Source organism: Heterocephalus glaber, unplaced genomic scaffold, assembly GCF_053883595.1.
Source record: "Heterocephalus glaber isolate CG9 unplaced genomic scaffold, H.glaber_assembly_v1.0 deba00001497, whole genome shotgun sequence".
Taxonomy (NCBI): Eukaryota; Metazoa; Chordata; class Mammalia; order Rodentia; family Bathyergidae; genus Heterocephalus; species Heterocephalus glaber.
In genome coordinates, this window is record NW_028258320.1 from 48,218,264 (window position 1) to 48,243,180 (window position 24,917).

Below are 24,917 nucleotides of genomic sequence, written 5' to 3' on the forward strand. Positions count from 1 at the left end.
AATTATGAGAAGAAAAGAATTCCCAGACAATGTTTCCTCAGTAGAAACCACTTAGCTATAAATTCTGATGAGGCTTAGGGTATACCTCAGTGGCAGAGTACTTGCTTAGCCTATTGGAGGTCCTGGGTTCCATCCCTGGTACCACAAAACCAACAAACAACAAACAAACAAACTTCTGATGCCCAAATTGATTAATCTTGCAGCTCTTTCCATTTCAGCTAATTCCACTAACTGTTGAGCATGCTAGGGTTGGCCATCTTCTCCCCTGACCTGGCTGCCCATGGCATTCTGCTAATTCCAGGCACATATGTACACAGCTGGAGTTGCTGCCCCCTATGGACCAAAGGCCCACCTAGCTCTGGGTACCCACTCCTCAGGTCCAGAAAACAGCTGCAGCAGGTCTAACAGGGCATGCTGACACTGACAGATGAGTGCAGAAAGGGGTACGGTTGGAACAATAAAAGTTCCACAGGACAGAGTACAGAGGACAATGGACCTATCCTTCCTGAGTGGGGGTCAGGCCTCAGCATATCCCACCCCATGGGCAGTTAAGAGAACTAGGGCCAGAGGAACAGTTACCTTGGCTTTGACGAAGGCAGCCAGGGGCCCCTTGCCCAACTCTGATGAAGTCTTTTCATTGTTGCTGAGGGAAGGAGCCACCATCTGCCCCGTTGTGCGATCCACATAGATGAAATGCACCAAGCCTGGGAAGTCTTCCAGGTAGGTAATGGCCTGAGTTAAGGTGCTTAGAGAGCCACGGACCATGGAGAGCACTGCTCTGGAAGGACAATGGCTGGTGAAGAGCTTCCTGGCATCCCTCTCACCTGCCTCCTGAAGACCAAAGGCCTGGGAGACCAATGGCTGATACTTCAGAGCCTTTAGAATAGGAAAAGTGGCTTGAAATTCCCTGGAAAATAAGTACTCAATAAAAACTAGTGTTCCATAATACTAGGGTCAAGTAAGTCTCGGAAATGATTCTTTAAACAGGGATACATATTTGCTACAGGCCATGTCAAGAGCCTTTACACGCTACAGGGTACTGTCACAATCCAAGGATGACATGGTCCTCCTGAACCAATCAGATCTCTAGAACCCCATCCCTCCCCCCAAAACCTGTTACCATTTTGTTGGCTGGACAGCACTGACATGAAGGATCTTTAGAGCTTTTAGGAATTCACTTTGGGACAAGAAGAATTTTTAGAACTTTGGTGTTAGAGTGTTCCTATAGATGAGGCACATGGGACACTATTCCCAATTGTTTTCCTTCATAGAAAGGAAATTGGGGTGGTGGAAAACATTTCCTTCCTTCCCCAGAGCTTGGAGTCCTGGACATAAGGCTGAGCCAGGCATCAGGATATGACACCATGGTGATGTTCCTCCTGCTCTTCACCAACAGGAAGTCCTTCCAGTCCAGTAGCCTTTCTCTGCCAAAAGGAACAGCAAAATGCAGGAGTTGTGAGGGGCCCCTGCTTCTCTTGCTCCTGCTCCATCTAGGGCCCACTCCACACTTACCGCATGAGCCTTTGGGCTTGATCCTGTAGAACCTGTGGCAGGTGCGGGCCTCCCCTGCTGGGTGCGGTGCTCAGGAAGCTGAGCCGGTAGATGGCGCAGAGCTGCCGTTTCAGCTTTCCACACACTTGGAGCAGCCTGGACGCCAGGTGACCGAATCACAGCAGGAAAGACACAGTGCCTGACCCGTGTGGCCATGCCCATCAAGCACAACATACTCTTTAGTGGGCCAGGAGGCAGCTTCCCAGCACTCCCCAACGTGCCACCCGGCTCTAGGACACCTCTGCCAGCCACAACATCTTGCTAGTTATTGCAGGCAGTGACCTGCGGGAGGCAGCACCCAATCAACGCTGCAACCGCAGCTGGGTTATCTGGGTGCCAAGTGCCCTCACACCCCACCCTCCATTTCCAGCTCTGTCTCTGCAGCCTGTAGGCTGGTCCTCTGCTTCCCTAGGACTCTCCTATGCATTGGCTCCTTCCTGAGCATTTCTCTTGGAGCCTGCAGGGATCTCTGGTCTCTGGTGAATGTCTGTCCTTTCCCAAGGACTCCCTTGTCCTCAGGGGCTACTACTTACTCCCAGGCGGATCCTGGTTCAGTTCTGGAAAAGGCCTTGGTTTTAAACTCCAGCCAGGTGCTCTGTAAGGAGGATGGGTAGTTACTTTCTGGACCGTGTTTACACAGTGAGGTCCCAGGGACCCTTACCCAAGTTGGGCAGAGGAGCACCAGGATCCAGAGGAATACGCTTTCCTATGGCCAAAGCAGGCTTCAGCAGTGGCCCTCTGCCAGCGCTCTGTGCACGCAGGCCACCATATTCTGTTCCCTCAGCAGGTATTTAAGCAGCAATTTCTGGGCCAAGTTTAGTGTTTCCAGCCTTGATGGCCATAGCCATGCACACTTAATGCCATCAGAGCAACACGGAGAGCCCCTCAAGGGGTAGACACACAAGGCTAGGGTTGGTGAGAGGGAGTGGCTGCTGGACAGGCCTTGCAGGAGACCAGGAGTGGCTCTCTCTGAAGCATAACAACTTAGCATTCTACTGGGCCACCAGCTGTGTTGCCTGCTGATCTCTCTCTTCCAGAGAGGAGATGTGTCTGGTGTACCAGCCACTTCCATGCTTCCTCTGATCCTTCTGCTCCTTTCCAGATCAACATGCACTCCTGCCAATGAATCCTAGCTCCTCAGAGACACCCAGGCTTGGCCAGCTGCATGTGTGTCCCCAACAGCCAAGCTCACTAACTGCTCCTCCTCCTCAGCCTCCCTCTAGGCCCAATCAGTCAGGGTACACTGCCTTCAGTTGTTTATAAACTGTCCTGGGCTCTTGGTCTCAGCTCCTACCTCACTTCCATGCTTTACAGGGAGGGAGTAGGGCTGTGTCCTACACTTCTGTATGCTACTCCTAGTGCCCAGGTGACAGGCCACACTGCAGGGAGGATGCCCCATGATGTGCAGGTCACTGGTCTTTAATGTATCATTGCATCCAAGCTTTGGCTCTGCTGCTCATGAACGAGCCAGCTAATCTTGGCTAAGTTACAACTTATCCAAGCCTCAGTTTCTTCCTCTAAAAATCAGGTATTACAATTGTGTTCTGCTAAACTCACATAAAATGTTCTTAAAACTTGGAGTGCAGCTGTTCAGTTTTTGTTATCTTTTCATAACGGGTAAAACAAGAATCACAGATTTGTGGGAAGCAAGGACAGAACTGTTAGCCTCTCATTTGCTAGGTATAAATTTGCCCTACAGCCTGGCCCCCACCTGAATCTCTTGGCCTCCTCGATTCTTGACAAATTTGTCCATCCTCTGGCGCAGGTCTCCCACAAGGGGCAGGGACCGCAGGGCACTCCCAGCTTCTTGACACTCCTTCAGCTTCTTCTCCAGAAGAGAAAAGCCATCTAGCAGCTGGTACAGAACCAGGGCCAGTGGGGTGCTAGGGCTCTGCAGGAAAGGGCAGAGGGCAAGTGGAACAGGTGCCCCAAGCACCACCAGGGCAGGGAGAGGGGCTTCGTACCTTGGTCAGGAGCACCATGCTGATGCCTGGCCACAGTGGCAGACAGTACATTGTGTGGGGCACCAAAGGGCAGTAGTTGTCTTTTACACTGGCATCCAGGAAGATCCTTCTGGGACTGGAAGGCACTGAGGAATGAGGAGCTAGCACTTGGAGGGTGTCCTCAGCTACCTGCGGAGAAGGAACTGTCAGTGAAGTGGGCAGGGAGGAAAGAGCCATCTGGCTTCCACCCCTAGTGGGATCTACCCACGGGTGTCCATTCCCTGCCCTGCCCATGAATCATGGGGAATGTAAGTGTCTAGCTCAAAGAAATCCAAGTTCTTACATCCCTGCCCTCTTTGAAACTGTCCTGGCAGCTGTAGTCCCTGCTGTCTGTCTGGTCCCACAGCTTCTCCTGAACCTTTCTGCCCAGAGTCAGGATTGGGTCACAGGGGCTGCGGTAGGAAATGGGCACAGGAGGTGGGTAGCCCAAAGGGATAGAAAAGGCAGGACGGACAGACACTAGGGAGTGGGAGAGAGGCTCCCTGCCCTGCCTGCAATGAGAGGAAGGTATTCCAAGTTCAACACGCTTGTCATTTCAGTTGCCCTCAGAATGTCCTGACAGCTTCCCAAATTAGAGAAACTGAGGTTAAAAAAAAACAACTAAATGAGCAAGGCTCCAGCCTAAGAGGGGGCTCTGTGAAACAAAGCCTTTAATAGAAAAAATAGAGAATGAAGGAAATAATTAGAGATGCCACAAAAATTTCTCTATAAGGATGTGGTTCTAGTTATATATAGCATATACACAAAACTGGAGACAATGTATTGCTTGTTCTGGGGATTTGCTAAATAAATAATAACACATGCATGGATGGTCTCTTGAACAATCTTTAAAACCCATACTGTTGAAGAGAACTTTGTAAATAGAATAATGTTCAAGTAAAGCAACATAATGGAGTACATTCAGATCCAAATGTGATAAAAGAAAAAATATAGTATGTCTGCATACATACACTGCATATGCATGTGGGGTGTGGATAAAATCATAGAAAGAAAAACAGAGGAAAACACCCAAAAATGTTAATTTCACTTTGAGGATGGGACTAAGAGTAATTTTATTCCCTTTTGCATGCTTCTGCATTTCTCACTTTTTTCTACAGTAAACAAGTTTGTAAAAGCTGGACTCCGACTCCCCAAAACATGGGGAGGGTGGGAGTTTATGAGGCGTGAAGGGTGAATGCCTGGTGGGGAAGGCCACCCTCAACCCCCTGAAAGGGGCAGGTGGAGGGCAGCACTGGTGGAGAGCAACCTGGGAGGGGCACGTGCTCCCCGTACCTCCCCAACATCTACAATCAGTGGTGCTCAAGCAGACCCAGGAGGCTTACCTGTGGAACTTCAGATGGTGCTACCTCCAGCCAGATGGTGCTACCTGCAGGCACAGGTGAGAACATAACAACATAAATACTGTGAGAATGTAAATAATGGCCCAATAGAGGAAGCAGAAGCTGCCATCAATAGCTCAGCTAGCCTCCCCACCCTCAGAGCGGGGTGTGGGACAAAGGTGTCTCACTGGGGCTGCAGCCTTAGTAAAGCCATCATCTTCCCAGCTGGCAAGTACCAGGTAAGTACCAGGGATAATGTGATCTGGGTCTGGAGGAGACAAGATTCCAACAGAGCTGGTGGCTGGGTGGGAATGGAGCTCTTGAGCATGTACCTGGCAATGGGGGTGTTTTCTTCAGAATCCCTCTTTAACCCCTTTCACCCTCTATTCCTTCAGGTCCCCTCCCTAGGAGCCAGCATACAAAGACTACATTTCCTTGTTCAATTATTCAATCACTACTTTTACTGAGGACCTAGGATTTGAGCTTGATTTCCTTCCTAGTTCCCAGAAAACTACTGAACCTACTAATTATTTGAGATGTTAGATGTTTGTGACAATAATATTCTTTTAAATTTCATTGCAAATAACTCTCATCTATGATCAGATTTCTGTGGGAAAAGCATATTCCTAAGTTTTCAAAACCTGATTTAGAAATGGATTAGTGCTTTATTGAGACCCTGTCTCAAAATAAAAAAGGATCGAGAATGTAGTACAGTGCAAAGCCCCCAGTGCCAAAAAAAAAAAGGATGAGTGTAACACAAGAAGCCATTTCTAAGCTGTGAGTTCTGTGCACAGAGGAACATTATTTAAAACTCTGGGAAATAAGCTAAACACCAAGAGTGAAGGCAAGGAGGAGGGTTTGGATGCATGAGGGAAGGAAGTGGCAAGAAGGAACTGCAGAAGTTATCTATAAGCTGTGCTGCTCCATGTGCCTGGAGCTCATGGAGAGTTCAGTCTGCAGATGGCCATGGACATTCACCCCAGTAAAGGCACAAAGATATGAGCTGGCACACAGTCACAGCTCCCAGGCCCCATGAAGCTAAAGTTAAGAACAGACCTAAGGTTATGCATATTTAACCCCATGGCATTCAACCTTGGCTTAACACAAAGATGATTTAGGGAGATTTAAAAAACATCTTACGGCCTGGCCATAATCCTGAATAATTAAATTAGAATCTCAGGGCACAAGCTCAGCTCTAACAGTTTTGAAAGATCTCCAGATTGGGTACAGATGCACCTGGGCCAAGGACTGCACAGTAGGGCATCCTACGCCAGGCATACAGGACTCAGCGGGGCCCCAGGTGAGTCTGTGCAGCTGGGGCTAAGGCCACTTTTTGAGGAAGCCACTTAATAAACTTTCAAAACCGTCCTCAATAAATTTCTCCTTCTGCAACTTTGGCCTCCTTTCTTCTCTCAGGTAGTGTGAACCAACAGCATCCTTTCTTTTACCCTAAAAACTTCAGAGACATCTATGTAACGCTCATGGAGATGATGACAATCTGGACTTTGGCTGATCTTCTCTAAGCAACTTTGTATATTTTTTAGTTAATAACATTTTGAATATTAATAGTTCCTTTTTATTGTTTATCCACGTACAATGGAAAAACAGGTTAAGGTATAAACTAGAGGTTGAATATTTATATTTTAAAATGTACTTGAAATCAAATGATTACTATTTAATTTTACTTAAAGACTTAATTAGCTACAAAAAGAATGAGGTTAGAATATACATATAGATGAATTTTTAAAAGAAATCAACATGTCATAGAAAGTTTTATGGATTATATGAATAGTCTTAGGAGTTCTTGCATTCATGCAGGGGCTGGTAGAGAAGACAGAGCCACAGACATCTTGCGCAGAGTTTGAGCACTGTGGTGGATTAATGAATGAGCAACTTGTAATGCCCAGCTGAACTGAATTAGTGTGGTCTGGGCATGGAAGATCCACCTGAGGATTGTTGCCAATAGCCATAAAAAGAGAATGGGAGGAGAAGATCGTTGGCTGTTGATTTTCTAGGAGATGCTTGCTGTGCATGGTTTTCCTGAAGTGAACTAGGCTGTTCTCATTGGAGGAGGAGCTCAGGGCCTTGCTGTTGCTGGGAATGGCTGCTGTTCTCATCAAGGGAGCTCTCATCTTTACCGTGAGCATCACTTCCTGGCTCCAATGTAGATCCCTCAGCCTGGTGGCACAAATCCTTCATTCCACTAGTGAAGGTTCTTTGGCTTCCACTACTGGCCTTTGGGCCTTTTGGGTGCAGATCCTCAATACGAACAAGCAGGAGGCATTGCTGTGGGCTCTAGGCCACTGGATGGACTTGTGGAGGACACTGCCTTGGACCCTAAGCTTTTAGCTGGACTTGTGCGGGACATTGCTGTGGGATCCAGGCCCTTGGTTGGATTCTTTGGGCCTCTAGTGTGCGGTTAATCTCTTGCACTCCTCTGTATTTTGACTTTTTGGGTAAGTATCATAAAATAATCTTATAAATTACGTGTCCTGTATTAAACATTTCCCTTGTTAAAACCCTGACTACAACAATCACCCTGCTTGGCCTTTATGAGGCACCTGAGGATCCACTGAACAGTAAGACAAGTTTCCTTGGCTACACACTGGCAACCATCCCCATTCTGCCACCACTGCTTTGTCTCCAGGCCTCACCTGAGCTCTGCTCCCCAGGCGAAGGAGCTGGTGTGAAGTACTCCTCTGGGAAGGAGAAGCTGTCTGTGTCCTGCTGGGAGAAGTGCAAGCTCAGACGAAGAGCCAAGGGCCAGGTGAGACTCTCTCAGGTGACTCAGCCCCTGCTCTCCAGGGAGAGGCTGGTCATATGATGAGGCAGTTCCACCCTCTGTCCTTCACACAGGATGTGGCACACACCGTCCCTGAAGAACTGTTCTTGATTGGGCCTGAGGTGTGTGGGCTCCAGGGCTGCTGCACAGGGATGTTCTGGCTGCTCTGGGGTCTTCTGTGTGGGGAAGGCTTCGGACAGTGGAGACACTGGTTAGTGTACATCTGACCTGGCTGCTCACCACCAATCCTCTGCCTTCCAGCACTTCACAGAGAAGTCCTTTGCCCCTCCAGCCTATTCCGTGTGCTACCCAACGTGCACAGTCCTGAGTTTCCAGGGAGGTTTCAGTTCTGGGTGGTCCATTTTTTCTCCAGAACTCCCAACGCATTTCAAAGCAGCACCTCTCTGCCACTGAACACAACAATGTCCACAGGTTGGCTAACACTGAGCCTTCGCTCTGCCCAGGCACTGCCAGGCATTATGTGACTTGTTTCTTTATCCCTCATAACACCCCTGTGAGGGCAACACCCCCACTGTTCACACTGCAAACTAAAGGAATCTCAGCTCACATGGTTAAGAAGCTGGGTTTCAAACTAGGATCAATTCCATAAATCTGCACTTTTAACCCACCAGACTATAGGCATTTCAGAATTCCCCTTCCACGGGAAAACACCACACCCACCCACTTGTCCAGATGGTGCCAAGGCAGGCACAGCCCCCAGGGCCCGCCCACCACTCTCCAAGCAGGCTTTCCAAGCCATCTCCCTGATGGCCTCCTGCTGCCTTGACACCTGGGCATCACCATCCTCCTCCACTGTGTTCTCGCTGGGGTGGAGGTCCTGAACCAGGAGGATGAGAGCAAGGAGGTCGCCTGGGCGCAGGGAACTCGCACTGTGGCTGTGGAAATAGGAGCAGGACAACTGTCAGCACAGCTTGGAGCCCAGTGCTGCCCTCAAGGAGTGTGCCCATGGGCTGGCTAACTTAATCCTTCCTGGAGATAGGTATAAATAAAATTAATTTATCAATTTTGAGAATGAAATTTGGCTGTGGAAAAAACAAAACAATGGGGAAGCCCCAGAGACCAGTAAGAGCATAAAGATGGGTCTCTTTAACGAGACTATGAAGTGTTCCAGGAAGAAGTGCCTTAGAGATTCAAGGGGCTGGGGCGGGGGGGGGGGAGTAAAGTCTGGGGGAGCTGCATGGAAGTTGAGGGGGTTCCTGGGCAAGGAGACCATGATTCTCCAGCAGAGGGAATAAGAATGGGGCAGGTGGGGGCTGGGGCTTGGCTCACCTGGAGTAGAAGGCCAGCAGCTTGGAGTGCACAAGCAGGAAGGCATGAAGGGCCTCTTCACCTCCCCGAGAGGGGTTGGAGTTGATGGCCTCGACCACGTGCCGCTCCAGTGTCTCTATACACAACTCACAGAGCTGGGGGTGGATTAGCCGCTCCACAGCCTGGTCAGGGAAGGAAGCTATGAGGAAGCCCAGCACCTTCTCTTGCTGCAGCCCCAGTTGGTGGGCACATCCACTCAGTCTGTCCTGAGCTTACACTGGGTATCAGGTATTCGGGAGTATAGAGACTATGATTGGCATGGTCTCAGCCTGCTGCTCACAGCCTGGTCATCAGACTCTAGCTGAGGCAGACAATATTCAAGCCAACTATGACATGTGCTCAGTAGGAATACGTAGTACTAAACTAGAGAAAAATAGCAAGAGACCTACTTGGGTAGGGTGTTCAAAGAATGTCCCTGAGGAGGTGACCTTTAAACTGGTATCGAAGGAACTGGAAAGTCTGCCAAAGAAAGAGGTAAGGAAGAACATGGGAAGCCCAGGAAAGAGCAAGTGCAAAGGCCCTGAGTTGTGTAGTTTAGAGCACTGTTCTTTAACTAAAAGGCAGAGGGCGAGTCCTATGCATAATTTAATAATTTCTAGTAAAAAGAAACAGGTGAAATTAATTTAATATTTTAATCTTGTCTAATATACCTAAAATATTACCAATATATAACAGCATTATTAATGTGATGTCTTACATTCTTTTCTGTTTTAAGTCATCAAAATTTGGTGTATATTACATGTACAGCATAACTTAATTTGGACTAGCTACATTTCAAGTATTCAAAAGCCACATGTAGCTAATGACTAACATATTGGACAGAGCTAAACATACAGTTTTTCTGAAACTAAAAGAAATCCCATGTGAGCAATGCACAGAGAATGAGAACAAGAGAGGCTTGAGATGAGGTGGGGCAAGACAGGCAGCAACAGTTCATACAACGCCTGGTGGGCTTGGGGAGGAGTCTGGATTTTGTCCTAACTACATTAGGTTACTTCCTACAAGAAGGCTTTCCTGATGTCCCAGGAAGAGCTGACCATTCCATCCTTTGTGTTACCATGGATTTTTGATGTGAAGCTTAGTGTGGCACCTACTTTATTACATTTTTAGTATTCACACACTAAGTTCTGAGTTCTCGCAAGGCAGGGTTTATATCTTTATTCATCAAGGCCTGGCTCATGTCTTATTGTACAGTGGATACCCCATGTTTACTGGAGTTGGTAACTGATTTCCTGACTTCCCCTGTCACCCATGGTGGCTTATTTTCTTGTGCACCTGACTTCTTCTTCTTCCTTCTCCTTCTTCTTCCTCTTCCCCTCTCCTTCTTTTTCCTGTTCTCCTTTTTCTCTCCCCTCTCCTTTTCCTTCTCTTTCTCCTCCTCCTCCTCCTCCTTTAAACGGTATATACAGATTTATTAAGCAGAATCAAAGAAGTACACACTCAGAAAGGGTGTGGGTGCTCAAGGGTGAGACCTGACTTCTTTAACTGTGAGCTCATTTCTGTTTCAGTCTGTCCCCTAAAGCAGTGATTTTCAGTGTGACTCTTGGATTGGCACACTCAGCATCATCTGGGAATCCACTGGAAATGCAGACTCTAGAGTCCTGACCTTAGACCCACCGAATAAGAAACTCTGAGGGTGAGGCCCAGCAACCTGTGCTTAACAAGCCCTCCACACGACTCCAACAGGCACTGGCAAGTGCGATCCACTGCTCTGCATAGAGAATCTGAGTCCCAAAGGGGCCTGGTGGTGCTACTGACCAAAGCCGCTTGAGCTCGTCAGCCCAGCTTAACCTAGGAGTGGCAGGTTTAGCTCCTGATTGTGCTGCTGGCTAAAGACTGTTTTCTGGCTGTGTTGGGAGTATCACTGCACTCAGGGCAAGGTTTCCTTTAGTGCTGCTTTTGTTCACTGCTTTCTACTCTAGTCTCAGCTCACTATAACTTTTTTGGGGGGTGAGAGGCGCTATCTTCAGAGACTTCTGTAATTTATAGTGAGTTCTAAAACTGTACCAAAAAGTCAGTTTTACCTAGAATCTAGCTGTTTACTGTGGAGAGGCCTACCATGTGGACAGAAAGAACAATTCTGGATAAACAGATTTCGGTATGTGCCTGTGCCCCTACTCATGAAGACCATGTCAAAATATGGTCTTCAAGGGCCAGCAATTTAGCTCAGTGGTTCTGCTGCCTGCCTCGCAAGCACAAGGTCCTAAGTTCAATCCCCAGTACCAAAAAAAAACCCAAACCAAAACAAAAAAACACATGGTCTTCAAGCAGGCTGCTGCCCCTTCTAACCCAAAACCTCCCAGGCCTGAGGCCTTAGTGCCCCATTAGTCACCTCCACAGCAAAGCTTTGCTCTTTCTCCCGCAGGTGGCTGTAGGTCCACAGCAGGCTCTGGAAGTGAGCCCACACCTGCGCCCTCTGGCCCAGGTCTGGGGGCCTCAGCCTGAGGCAGAAACACAGATAGAGGCACCATGAGAAAGCTGGTCACTTCTAACCAACCCAAAGATCCTATCCCAGGCCAGCATCAGAGCCAGAGAGCTCAGGAAATGTGACTGCCCATCTGTGGGAGAGCCCAGGGCAGAGAGAGGCTGTGTTTCCTGTGGGCCGTGGCAGAGCAGCACTGGCAGGAACCAGGAGTCAGGCCACTGAGCAAATGATTTCACTCCTCTGCTTCTTTCACACAGACATATCGAAGCTAGCTACAAGGAGCCAGGAAGGTACCTGCATTTTCTATGGCTCTCCTGTCCCCCACAGATCCCTAAAAACAGACAACTCTGGACTACTATCAGAGCCAACACAGAGGCACAGCCCTCCCAAACACCGACAGACCTGCATGGATAAATGTGGTTTGTGTAAGGGGCATTTGCCCATAGCATGTGCCATCAGCACTGTGACAGCTAAAACAGCTCATGACCTGATGCCTGCACATACAGTAAGTGCCTCAATATGAGTGAGTGCTCATGTCACTTTAAAACTCAGAAGATAAAGAGTTTCAGATTGAGACTTCCTAATGGTGCTGAGAAGTAGGGGACAGCCCCACCCTGAACCTCACTCTTCCAGGTCACATTTCCCTTCTCACCTCAGTGTATACATTGAGCCACCATTCTTTTTGCTCAGGTTTTCATTATGGGGCCAGCGATGGCTTCTGGGGCCCTGCCCTTCAGAAGGTGTCACCACAGTAAGCTTGGGAATGTGTTTTTCCAAAAGGAAAGACCAGGGCAGCTCTGAGGAGCCAGAGGGGACTGTCTCAGACCAGGATGATAATGATGAACCACTAAGGTTGGCAGTGGATGAACTGTGTAACAGGGACACTGAGCTCAAACTTCTAGGCTGGGTGTTGTCACCAACCAACTGGATACCTCTGGGCCAAGTTATTTAACTTCTGTACCCTCAGTTTCCACATATGTAAGATGAGAGGCTCAGAAAAGATAGTTTTCACAGCTCCAAAGCTCCGCTTCTTGGACCCAGGGACACAGTTGGGGCAAAGTATGGAACTTCGGTTTCGTTGTGGCTGGGCACAGGCTGACTGGTCCCACACTAGGGAGCTCAGCAGAGGACACAGGGGGACCATCCTTGAGGACTCACTCCTTCCGGATGAGCTGGCCATCCATAGTTACTAATCCGAAGTGCACCTCAAACAGGTACTTGAGCACACACAGCTTACGTCGGAGGTCTCCCTCGTTCTCAGTGTGGTCTCCATTAATGGCGATGAACAGGCATTCTCCAAACTGTAGGCACAGAGAAAATCATCCAGCCACCATGGCACTCCGTCAACCTTCCCTGATCTCACTGGAAAATTAAGGGTAAGACTGGGTACCGGGAGGTTTTGATACTGTGCAGTTCCTGCCTTCCACAGGAGTCTGCCGTCCAGGATAGAGGACAGCCAAGTGGACTCCCCGTGGAGCAGGAGGAAGAGGAACATGGACCACAGGGCCACATACTCACCAAATGAAGGACATACAGATAGTTGCTATTTTCTGTGGAGAAGCAGGTGTATGTATCCGAGAGCTTCTCCAGCATTGTCATGGAGGAGATGATGACTGGGGCCAGGAGAGTGCTGAGCTGGTCCTCGAGTGCAGGGAGCTGCAAGAAAGTGACAGTTCTTAGGGTGTGTCAGGTGCTGTGGACAAAGGAATGAACCAAACTTGACATCAAAGAGCTCCAGAGTGGCAGACCTGCCTGGAAGGGGGTCACTCTTCTGATAGGAAGGGTACAAAAAGAGGCTGCATTTACACTTTGAGTGGCAGCTTGAAAGGCAGGGCTCAGCCTGTTAACTGCTATTTAGGCTCTGAATCTGGAAGGAAATATTAAATGTTTGCCACATGCCACAGTGGAATGTATGGGGCATTTAATGGATAACTTACCAGCTCTAAGGAAGACTGTTATATGTACCAAAGCCCATGTCATTTTTTTAGAATAAACTACTTTGGGGACTTTATCCTAATGAAAATGATCAGAGATAGAAACAAATACGTTTATTACAACGTAATTCACAGGTGCAAACAATTAGAAAAAATGTAAATGTACAGTATCAAAGAAATAATTAAGTAAATTACATCTAAATGATGAGTCTATACAGTTATTTAAAATATTAGTGTTTCAGTGACACGGAAATTTGACACAATATTTTTTTTTTTTTTTGGTACCAGGGATCAAACTCGGGATCTTGCACTTGAAAGGCAGGAGTCAGAACCACTGAGCTAAATCGCCGGCCCCCAAAATGATTTTTTAAAGGATGCTTTGTATTTGAAAATGCATATAGAAAAAAAGGAAAAGTTATTAAGAAAGCCAATATAGCTGAAGCTATCACTTCTAGGTATAGAGAACATAAATGATTTTTTTTTTGGTAGTGGGGGTTGAACTCAGGACCTTGCACTTGTGAGGCAGACGGTGGAACCGCTAAGCTAAATCCCTGGCCCCATAAGTGATTTTTTTCTTAAATAACTTTATTATTTTTATATATATTTTTAAATAACTTTATTATCAAACACACACACATACAGAAATTAAAACCATTCAAAGAAGAACAATGCAAGGGAAAAAAACTACAATAATATTCAACTACAGTAGAACTCAACCAGAACAAAACTGAAAAGCACTTAAACATTTTCCCATATAACTTAAAAAAACATCTCAAGTACCAGACACCAAGACACCAGAGGATGTGATTTGTTTCAGAAAGATCCCCAAAACCAACACTGAACAAATAGTGGTTTGGAAAAAAACCTCCAGTTAGCTAGCAGACTCCACATAAGCCAAACTTCTCCCTAATTTAAATTTCGATACAGTCATATGACATGCAATGGAAACACAATCTGAGAAATATGTTATTAGGTCATTTCATCCTTGTGTATCCTTAATTACACTTTCGGTTTCTCACACCAGAGAAACTATTTGGTGTTTACACATGTGTGTCCTATTTATTTCACTTAAGAGGACGGCCTCACTATGCATTCATTTAGCTATAAATGTCTCTAGTTTCTGGTTCTTTATGGCTGAGTAGTACTCCATTTTATTAAAGAATCACATCTTCTTTATCCAGTCTCCAGTTGATGGGCATCTGGGTTGTTTCTAAGCTTTAGCGATTACAAACTGTGCTGCTATAAACATGGGTGCACATATATCACTGTGGTATGATTCCTTTAATTCTTTTGGGAAGATACCCAGCAGTGGAATAGCTGGGTCAAATGAGACTTCCAGTCCTAGTTCTTTGAGGTATCTCCATACTGATTTCCACAGTGGTTGCACCAGTCTGCACTCCCACCAACAATGGAGAAGGGTTCCTTTCTCTCCACACCCCTGCCAGCATTTGTTAGTGGTTGATTTCTTGATAGCAGCCATTCTTTGTGGGGTGAGGTGGAATCTCTGTTGTTTTCATCTGCATCTCTCGAATGGCCAGTGATGTCGAACATTGTTTCATATTTTATTTCCTGCTTTTACTTCTTTGTGTGAGAAATGTCTGTTCATTTCAGATGCCCATTTTTGAATCGGGTCTTTGAATTTGGGGGGTCTGATTTTTTTCAGTTCTTTATATATTCTAGATAGTAGTCATTTGTCTAAGGTAGAGTTTCTGAAAATTTTTTCCCACATTGTAGGTTGTCTCTTAGCTCTGCTGGTGGTTTCTCTTGCAGTGCAGAAGCTTTTTAATAAGATGAGAGCCGAGTTGTTGATTCTTCGTGCAAGTTCCCGTGCCACTGAGGTTTTGTTCATAAAGTCTTTTCCTATGCCAATGTCTTCAAGAGTTCTACCTAACTTATCTTCCAGCAAATTTAGTGTTTCTGTCTTGATATTTAAATCTTTAATCCACTTCGATCTTAGTTTAGTGCATGATGATAGGTATGGGTCTAGTTTTAATCTTTGGCAGGTAGAAATCCAGTTTTTCCAACACCATTTATTAAATAGGCTATCTTTCCTCCAATGAGGGTGGTTGGCTCCTTTGTCAAAGATGAGGTGGTGGGCTTTAGCTCAGTGGTTTTGCCGTCTGCTCCACAAGCACAAGGACCCGAGTTCGATCCCCAGTACCCAAAAAAAACCCCCCAAAAAACCCCCCAAACAAACAAACAAACAAAAAAGATGAGGTGGCTGAGCATATCTGTAGTTGTTTCTGCATCTTCTAATCCATTTCCACTGATCCTCGGGTCTGTTTCTTTGCCAGTACCATGCTGTTTTTATCACAGTAGTTTTGTAGTATAGTTTCAAGTTGGGGATTGTAATACCCCCAGCCATATCTCTGTTGCCTAAAATTGCTTTTGCTATTCTAGGTCTCTTCTGGTTCCAAATGAATTTTTGGATTATTTTCTCTAATTCTGTGAAATATGTTGTTGGAATTTCAATCAGCATTGCATCTATTTTTTTTAATGTTTCTGTATTTTTCCTATTTTCCACAACAAGGATGCATTCACTTTGATAAGCTCTCCCTCATTCATTCTCATTGTCCTCCAAAGGGAGGAACAAAACAACTAAACAAAAATAAAAAAGAACTAAGAAAATTTGCAGTGAATCTGTGAATATACATGGGGGGAAACCAGTAGAAAGGCCACAACTCCAATTCTCAATACTGGAGTGAAAAGAAAGGAAGAAACATCTGATCTTCCTCAGGATGACTGGAAGAGACATGAATGGAGTATGGAGAAAGCTGTGTCCTCACTTGATGCTGATGAAATCTATAAGTGAGCCTTTGCTTTGAAAAGAAGACCAGGCAGCTGGCCCGAAGTAAGGTGTAGCATTGAAAATACAAGTGAGACAGTGTGCCGATGCATGTTTTCTTGCCGACATTCAGGAACCCAGGTCTGTGTCTGAGCCCTTCAGTCTGTCAGTCAAACTCTCACATCCTCCCCATTATTCCAGTCTCAGCCTACACAGGTCCTTTCCTGAACCCCTGGGATATCTCACCTCAGTGACTCCCCACTCACACAGAGTCCTGCTTCCCTCCATATACCATCACCTGAATGGATGGGGTTTACTTGCCATCTGCTTCATTGCATGTCCCTTTTTAGACCCTACATTCTGTAAGAGCAGGGATCACATTGCTATGTTCATTACTTCACCCCCAGAGGCTGATATAGTCTGACATATTCTCAGTGTATATCTGTTGAGTGTATATCTATGACCCCACACAGGCAAGAACAAATGCTTGTTGAATTATTCACACTGTGCAATTTTTCTGAACTGTAACAAATTAATAGAAAAGTTACTTAAAAAATCTAGATTGTGCACAGCAACTCATTTAAAAAGTAGTAGCTTTCTGTACAGATATAGCAAGAATCTTTTTTGATAGAGGGAGATAAAAAATTTGTAAAGGGGCATTCTCACATACTTGGTGGAATTATAAAGTGCTACAATATCTTTAAATGGATTTTGATTCATGTTATTTTTAGGAATAATCATAATGGGATAAAATTCAAGCACAAATGTTCCCCACAGTAATAGAGATAGCTAATCAGAAGCAATATATATGTCTAGTATTGGGAAAATGGTTAAATAAATGATGCTACATTTATTCAAATACTTATATAATGATACCATTATGAATTATGCTTTTGAGAATGGCAAATGAAAAAAAACCAGGAAATAAAACTGTAAATGTGGTATGATCTCTAGTACATAAAAGATAAAGCCCCAAAGCATGTATATTAAAGAGCAAAAAACTGTGGGTAGTGGACTTATGGGTCATTTAAAAATTATTTTATTGCCTTTCCAAATTTCATACAATTAACTTATGTTATTTATGTGACTAGGAAAATAATGTGTGGCATACATAAAAAATAAAAATTTTAAACACCTTTTTCCTCTACAATAGTCATTTAGGAGCTGAAAAATCAAGATTTGTTCCTGTATCAGGTTTTTAACAAAGAGAAAGGGAAACACTGCCAAGTAGAGTTTGCTTCTTAACCTGATCTAGTTGAAATAACAGTTCTGGAATGGATTATTATTTAAAATTGAGATGTACTGACTTCTACAAAATAAAACAGCCCGAGACAGATCTGATTTTTAGCTTAAATAAAATCACTTCAATGTCCATGATCTCTGATATCAGAGTATCGGTGATGCTGACAGTGAAATAACCGGCTGAAAGGTAATGGGGTCAGCTGCGATTAGGCCCATTGCAGCAGGTGAGGCACCGAGAGGCAGCCAGTTCCTTCATGCTGCTGTGGAAATACAAGAACTCCCCCTACTGAATCCCTAATAAAATTCTTAACCCAAAATTAATCTAGAAAATAAATTTCAAAATAAATTACTGATTTAAAATGAAGAGTGGAGATTACCTAAGAGAAATGACAATTTTTTCTGAGTAATAAGCTGAATGTCCATATGTAAAATAAAACAAAATCCTTCATCCATACTTCACACCATATTCAAAAGTTCAAAATGGATTATCAGGCCTCAAATAAAACCCAAAAACTATACAACTTCCAGAGAAAATATAGGGAAAGTTCTTTGTGACCTAGGGTTAGGCAAAGATTTCTTAGATATAATACCAAAAGCATGATCCATAAAACCAAAAATGGAAAACTGGAGTTATCAACATAAAAATTGCTGTTCTTTGCAAGATATTAAGACAATGCAAACCCCGCCCCCACCTGGCCTCCACCCGGCCTGTGGCCTCCTGGCTGCGTAGGTACCTGGTCCCACACTGCACACACTGCAGAGGAACAGGGGGTCATAAAGGCCATTGTCCTGAGCTGCAGAAGGCAGAGCAGAAGTGAACAACAGATAGAGGGCCTTTCTCACGCTCCTTGATGAAAATTGAAGCCCACTGGAAAAGCGAAGAGAATCTGCAATAAAGGCACACCAGACCACTGTAGTTGGTTAAGTTGGAGGGATCATCACCTCCCATCACAACCTGGACTATCTTAAGGGGAAGGGCAGCTGGAACCTGCAGTAGAGCCTTGCAGAGTTCAACCCTGCATGAGGTTAGGGAGCTCAACTTGGGACTTGCTTTCAGAAATCAGCCTGAATCTCATGGGTCTGCTACTTACTGGCTTGCTGAGACTAACTGACTTACATCTGCACAGTGCTGTCAACATTGTCTAGCGTGACAGCAGAGACATAACCTGAAGGAGGCCCTTCATTTTTATTTTTTATTCTCAAAATTATTATTTTCTCTTATTTTTAATTTTTATTTTTTTCTACTCTTTTCAAATTTTTCTTTTTTTCTTTTTCCTTTTTTTTTTCTTTTCTTTCTCTCCCTCTCACTCTCTTGCTCTTCCACATTGTTCTTCATCTCCCTTTTTGTCCCTGTTCTGGCCCTAATTCAGATTTCTTCTTTCTTTTTCTTCTCTTTTTCCTTCTCTTGATTGTCATTAGTTTTAAAGAAAACTACAGTTTCTAGCCTCCCTATTGCTGTTAGGTTGTTCAGCTCTTGTATTTGTTCTTTCATTCTGTCTTTTCCTCTTCAACAGTTTCCTAGAGTTTGTGTGATCTTCCTCTGTCCTCACTGCTAACCTTTCCCTATCTTTCTACCTATTTATCCCTCCTTCCCCAACTCCTAAGTCCCCATCCTGAAGGGTAAAGTTGCTACATTGAAGAGTTTACTCACTATAAACATATTTTGTGTTGGTCCTCGATTTTTATTTAATTCACACACAGTTAAAGGTGATAGATTAGTAACTGCCACAAACTGTTATTTTCCAAGCTGCGCTTGATGCTATTGTGTTGCTGATTGTATCACTTGGGCCAAGATGTTGTGATTGATCTAATCAGTTGTCCTTCCTGGTATAATGAAAATGAGATAACCTCAGAGTCATTAGAGACTCAAAACTTAAAGACAAGCTATATCTGGAAGATACCTCTGAGAAGCAATCATTCCATTAGGGTTCTAAATATAAGCAACAAAGGTACTTACAATAAGCAATATCGAAGTATCAACCCAGGAATTAAACCAAGGACAGTACCAACAACAAAAATAAAAATAAGAAGACATTTAAGCAAGGCACAAACCAAGACTTCTAGCCTACCAAAGGCAAATTCTGGGGGAAATGAGGTAGAAATGTCTGATAATCAACCACCTGGACACCCTGAACTGATAGCACAGGAAGTAACAAAACAGATGAATGAGGGTCTAGAAAAATTCAAAACAGAAATAATTTCCCAGATAACTACAGAAATGGTGAGCAGAATGAAAGACATGATTAGAGACTCTAGAACAGAAACAGATAAAAAATAGATGGGTTCAGGACCATGATGGAAACCATGAATGCGCAAAATAGGAAAGAAATGGAAACCATGAATGCCCAACATAGGAAAGAAACAGAATCTATGAAACAGATTCGAACATATATCCAGGAGATTAAAAACTCTATTGAAAGCACATACAGAAGACTGAGCCGATCTGAAGACAGAATATCAGATACAGAAGACAGGATGAAAAGAGAGATCTCTTAAAAACAGTAAGGGACCATAAAAAATCAGTCTAACAGCTTCTGGAATCACGCAAAGAAGAATAGTATAAGATTGATAGGAGTCCATGAAAAAGCAGGAGAAAGTACAAGTGACATAAAAAAACTATTTACAGAATGACAGAAAACTTCCCAAACAGAGCACAAGAATTTGACATACAGATAAGTGAGGCATATAGGACTCCAACTAGCCATGATGAAAAAAATCTACACCTAGACATATAATAATCAAGATCCTAGAAACCCAATAGAAGAACAATATACTACAAGCAATTAGAGAAAAGAAACAAGGCACATCCAAAGGAAAGCCCATCAGAATCACAGCAGACTTTTCAACACAAACGCTCAAGTCAAGGAAAGCCTGGAATAAGGTATTTCAAGCCCTAAAAGAAAACAACGTCCAACCTAGATTGATGTATCCTGCAAAATTGTCTTTCAAAATTGATGGGAAAAAAGATACTTCCATGACAAAGAACACCCGAGAAACTTTATGAATACCAAACCAGCACTCCAAACAATTCTAAACGATATCCTAGAAAAAGATAACAAAGGTCACAACTCCATGAGGCCCAACAGAGCAAATAAATCAGGCAAGGCAAGAAATTAAAGGGAGAGGGAGAAAAATAAAAAAAAACCCAACAACAGGAAAATAACTGACAATGATAAGTCAATACATATCAGTTAAAACCATCAATGTTAATGGCCTCAATTCACCAATTAAAAGAAAGAGACTGGCAGAATGGATTAAGAAGCAAAATCCCACAATATTCTGTATAAAAGTTCAAAAAGAAACTCATAGACTGAAAGTAAAAGGATGGAAAACAGTTCTCCATGCAACAGGAAGCTGGAAAAAAAAGCAGGGGTAGCTATCTTATTTGCAGACAAAGTAAATTTAAAACAAAACTAACTAAGAGAGACAAAGAAAGTCACTACAGCCTTGTAAAGGGAACAATCCAAGAGGAAGAAATGACAATCATAAATATTTATGCCTCAAATACTATAGCCCCCAACTATACAAAACAAATATTAATGGACATAAAAAACCAAATAAGCACTGATACAACTGTAGTGAGGGACCTCAATACCCCACTATCGCAAACAGATAATCTAGACAAAAAATCAGCAATAAAATACTAGAACTGAATCAAGCTTTTGAATAAATGGACTTAATAGATGTCTACAGAGTGTTCCACTCTACAAAATCAGAATATACACTCTTTTCAGCTGCACACAGGTCATTCTCCAAAATAAACATACTAGTTCATAGAACATGTTTAAGTACATGCAAAAGAATTAAGTTATTCTATGCATATTATCAGACCATAGTGCAATTAAACTGGAGATCAATAGCATAAGAAACTGCAAGAACTTCACAAACATACAGAAATTGAATAACACTGTCCTGAACAACCAATGGATCACAGAGGAAATTAAAGAAGAAATTAGACAGTTTTTACAAATAAATGATAAAGCCAGCACAACATACAGGAATCTATGGGACAAAATGAAAGCAGTTCTACAAGGGAAATTCATAGCAGTGAATGCCCATACTAGGAAAACAGAGCAAGCTCAAATAAACAACCTAATGCTGAATCTTAAGCGCCTAGAAAATGAAGAGCAAGACAAACCCAAAGCTCGTATAAGGGAGGAAATTATAAAGATCAGAGCAGAAATCAATGCAATGGAGATTAACAGAATGATACAAAAAAAATCAATGAATGGAAGAGTTGGTCTTTCAAAAGAATAAATAAAATCGATAAACCCTTAGCCAACCTTATCAAAAAAAGGAAAGAAAAGGCTCAAATATATGCAATAAGGACCAAAAAAGGTGAAGTCACAACAGATCCAGCAGAAATCCATAGGATCATCAATTCCTACTTCAAGAACCTGTACTCTAATAAAATGGAAAACATAGAAGAAACAGACAGATTTCTAGATACATATGAATTGCCACAGTCGAACGAAGAAGATGTAAAAATTCTAAACACCCCAATTATAATCAGTGAATTAAAAAATTTACCAACAAAGAAAAGTCCAGGTCCTGATGGCTTCACTGCTGAATTCTACAAAACATTGAGAGAAGAACTATTGCCACTACTCTTTAAACTCATCAATGAAATTGAAAGGGAAGCAATACTTCCAAATTCATTCCTGGAACCAAGTCTTACTTTGATTCCAAAACCAGGGAAAGACCCAACCAAAAAAAGAGCTACAGGCCAATCTCCTTAATGAACATAGATGCAAAAATCCTCAATAAGATACTGGCAAATAGAATGCAGAGGGTCACCAAGAAGATCATACACCCTGACCAAGCTGGATTTATCCCAGGGATGCAAGGATGGTTCAACATTCATAAATCAATAAATGTAATACACTATAGTAACAGAGTCAAGGACAAAAACCATATGATCATCTCAATAGATGCAGAAAAAGCATTCGACAAAATCTAACACCATTCATGATAAAAACCCTGCAAAAATTGGGAATAGAAGGTCTTTATCTCAACCTGATTAAGGCTATCTATGAAAAACCAACAGCCAACATCATATTAAATGGTCAAAAACTGAAAACTTTCATGCTAAAATCAGGAACAAGACAAGGATGCCCACTATCACCACTCCTGTTCAATAGTTTTGAAAACATTAGCCACAGCAATTAGAAAAGATAAAGAAATAAAAGGAATAAAGATAGGAAAGGAAGAAGTTAAACTGTCATTATTTGCTGATGATGATACTCTACATAAAAGTCCCAAAAAACTCTACCAAAAGACTTCTAGACTTAATTGACAGATTCAGTAGAGTAGCTGGATATAAGGTCAACACTCAAAAAACAATAGCCTTCTTGTACACAAATAACAGACTCACTGAAAGAGAAATTAGGGAAACAATCCCTTTCACAATAGCATCCAAAATAATGAAATATCTAGGAATCAATCTAACAAAGGAAGCAAAAGACCTCTACACTGAGAACTACAGCACTCTGAAAAAAAGAGATCGAAGAGGATTTAAGAAAATGGAAAGACATCTCTGTTCCTGGGTTAGGAAGAAACAATACAGTGAAAATGGCCATACTTCCAAAACCGCTATACAGATTCAATGCGATCCTGCTTGAAATCCCAACAGCATATTTCACAGAATTAGAGAAAATAATCCAAAAGTTCATCTGGAACCAGAAGAGACCTAGAATAGCAAAAGCAATTCTAGGCAACAGAGTCACGGCAGGGGGTATCACAATTCCCAACTTGAAACTGTACTACAAAACCACTGTGATAAAAACAGCATGGTACTGGCAAAGCAACATACCTGAGGATCAGTGGAATAGATTAGCAGATGCAGAAACAACTACAGACACACTCAGCTACCTCATCTTTGACAAAGGAACCAAACATCCTCACTGGCGGAAAGATAACCTCTTCAATAAATGGTGTTGGAAAAACTGATTTCAACTTGCCAAAGATTAAAACTAGACCCCTATCTTTCACCATGCACTAAAATAAAATTCAAGTGGATTAAAGATCTAAATATTAAAACAGAAACACTAAACTTGCTAGAGGACTCTCAAAGACACTGGCTTTATGAACAAATCCTCAGTAGCACAGGAACTAGCACACAGAATCAACAACTGGGATCTCATCTTATTAAAAAGCTTCTGTACTGCAAGAGAAACCACCAACAGAGCTAAGAGACAACCTACAATGTAGGAAAAATTTTTTACCAGCTGTTCCTCAGACAGAGGTCTACTATCTAGAATATATGGTGAACTAAAAAAATAAGACCCTCCCAATATAAAGACCCAATTCAAAAATGGGCATCTGAAATGAACAAACACTTCTCAGACAAAGAAATAAAAGCAGCAAATAAGCATATAAAAATATTCAATATCACTGGTCTTTCGAGAGATGCAGATGAAAACAATGCTGAGATTCCACCTCACCCCAGAAAAAAATGGCTGCTATCATGATATCAACCAATAACAAATGCTGGCAGGGTTGTGGGGAGAAAGGAAACCTTCTCCATAGTTGGTGGGAGTGCAGACTGATGCCACCACTGTGGAAATCAATATGGAAATACCTCAAGGAATAGTATTGGAAGTCCCATTTGACCCAGCCATTGCTCTACTAGGTATCTTCCCAAAAGAATTAAAAGAATCATACTACAGTGATATATGCTCACCCATGTTTATAGTGGCACAGTTTGTAATAGCTAAAACTTGGAAACAGCCCAAATGCCCATCAACTGGAGACTGGATAAAGAAGATTTGATCTTTTTATAAAACTGAGTACTACTCAGCCATAAAGAATGAGAAACTAGAGACATTTATAACTAAGTGGTTGCCCATTGAGGCCATCCTCTTAAGTGAAATAAATAGGACACACATGTGTAAATACTGAATAGTTTCTCTGGTGTGAAAAACTAAAAGTGTAAATAGGAATCAAAATGTATAACTGATATTATGAAATAGGAAGAAAATGTGTAAAGGAATACGGGAAATGGGAGGTGAATGGGAAAGGAAAGAAGGGAAAAGAAAAAATATGAGAAAAGGAAAAACATGGAAACGAAGTCTTTGTAAATAGGGAACAGTGGAGGGGGTGAAGGGAGGCCAGGGGAATGGGGAAAAATTAAGAACCAGGGTACCTCATGTAAAGGTACAAGATCCCAATGAGGAATGTAACTGTATTGTATACCTAAAATGTACCAATAAACTAAATGGAAAGAAAAAAGATAACGCAAAAACAAGTCACAGCCTGGAAGAAAATATTTGCAAAGGATATTATTTAATAAATGACTTGCATTCAGAGTATATAAGAAAAGCTCAAAACTCAGATAAAACAATAAACATGATAAAAAATGGGCAAAAGATATGGCAAGGCAGCTACTCCTCTAACAGAAGACTAACATCTAGAATATAAAAGAATTCAAAAAAAATCATAGCCCCCAAAATAAAAGACTCAATCAAAAAAAGATGAACTAAAATGAATAGACACTTCTCAAAAGTACAAATGGCCAATACACAAAGAAATGTTCAACATCTCTAACC

The 24,917-nt window shown here is 43.0% G+C and overlaps 1 protein-coding gene across 8 annotated transcripts in view; it reads right to left on the reverse strand.

The window, feature by feature from the left end:
- The window catches only part of Hps1 (HPS1 biogenesis of lysosomal organelles complex 3 subunit 1), a 34,279-nt gene that overhangs the window by 3,567 nt on the left and 5,795 nt on the right, over positions 1 to 24,917 (reverse strand). For 4 of the 8 annotated variants that reach the window (XM_004838641.4, XM_004838640.4, XM_087185100.1 and 1 more), the window contains 14 exons: positions 12,928 to 13,065; positions 12,568 to 12,710; positions 11,317 to 11,425; positions 8,946 to 9,106; positions 8,446 to 8,551; positions 7,744 to 7,845; positions 7,528 to 7,597; positions 4,877 to 4,920; positions 3,516 to 3,683; positions 3,263 to 3,442; positions 2,085 to 2,146; positions 1,513 to 1,647; positions 1,359 to 1,424; positions 580 to 724 (listed from right to left, as the gene is read on the reverse strand). In XM_004838641.4, coding sequence (XP_004838698.1) covers positions 580 to 724; positions 1,359 to 1,424; positions 1,513 to 1,647; positions 2,085 to 2,146; positions 3,263 to 3,442; positions 3,516 to 3,683; positions 4,877 to 4,920; positions 7,528 to 7,597; positions 7,744 to 7,845; positions 8,446 to 8,551; positions 8,946 to 9,106; positions 11,317 to 11,425; positions 12,568 to 12,710; positions 12,928 to 13,065 — 1,629 coding nt within the window. Of the gene's footprint in view, positions 1 to 579; positions 725 to 1,358; positions 1,425 to 1,512; positions 1,648 to 2,084; positions 2,147 to 3,262; positions 3,443 to 3,515; positions 3,684 to 4,876; positions 4,921 to 7,527; positions 7,598 to 7,743; positions 7,846 to 8,445; positions 8,552 to 8,945; positions 9,107 to 9,373; positions 12,711 to 12,927; positions 13,066 to 24,917 lie in introns of those variants that run through there. The other 4 variants (XM_087185101.1, XM_013069928.3, XM_087185102.1 and 1 more) reach the window with 3 other exon arrangements.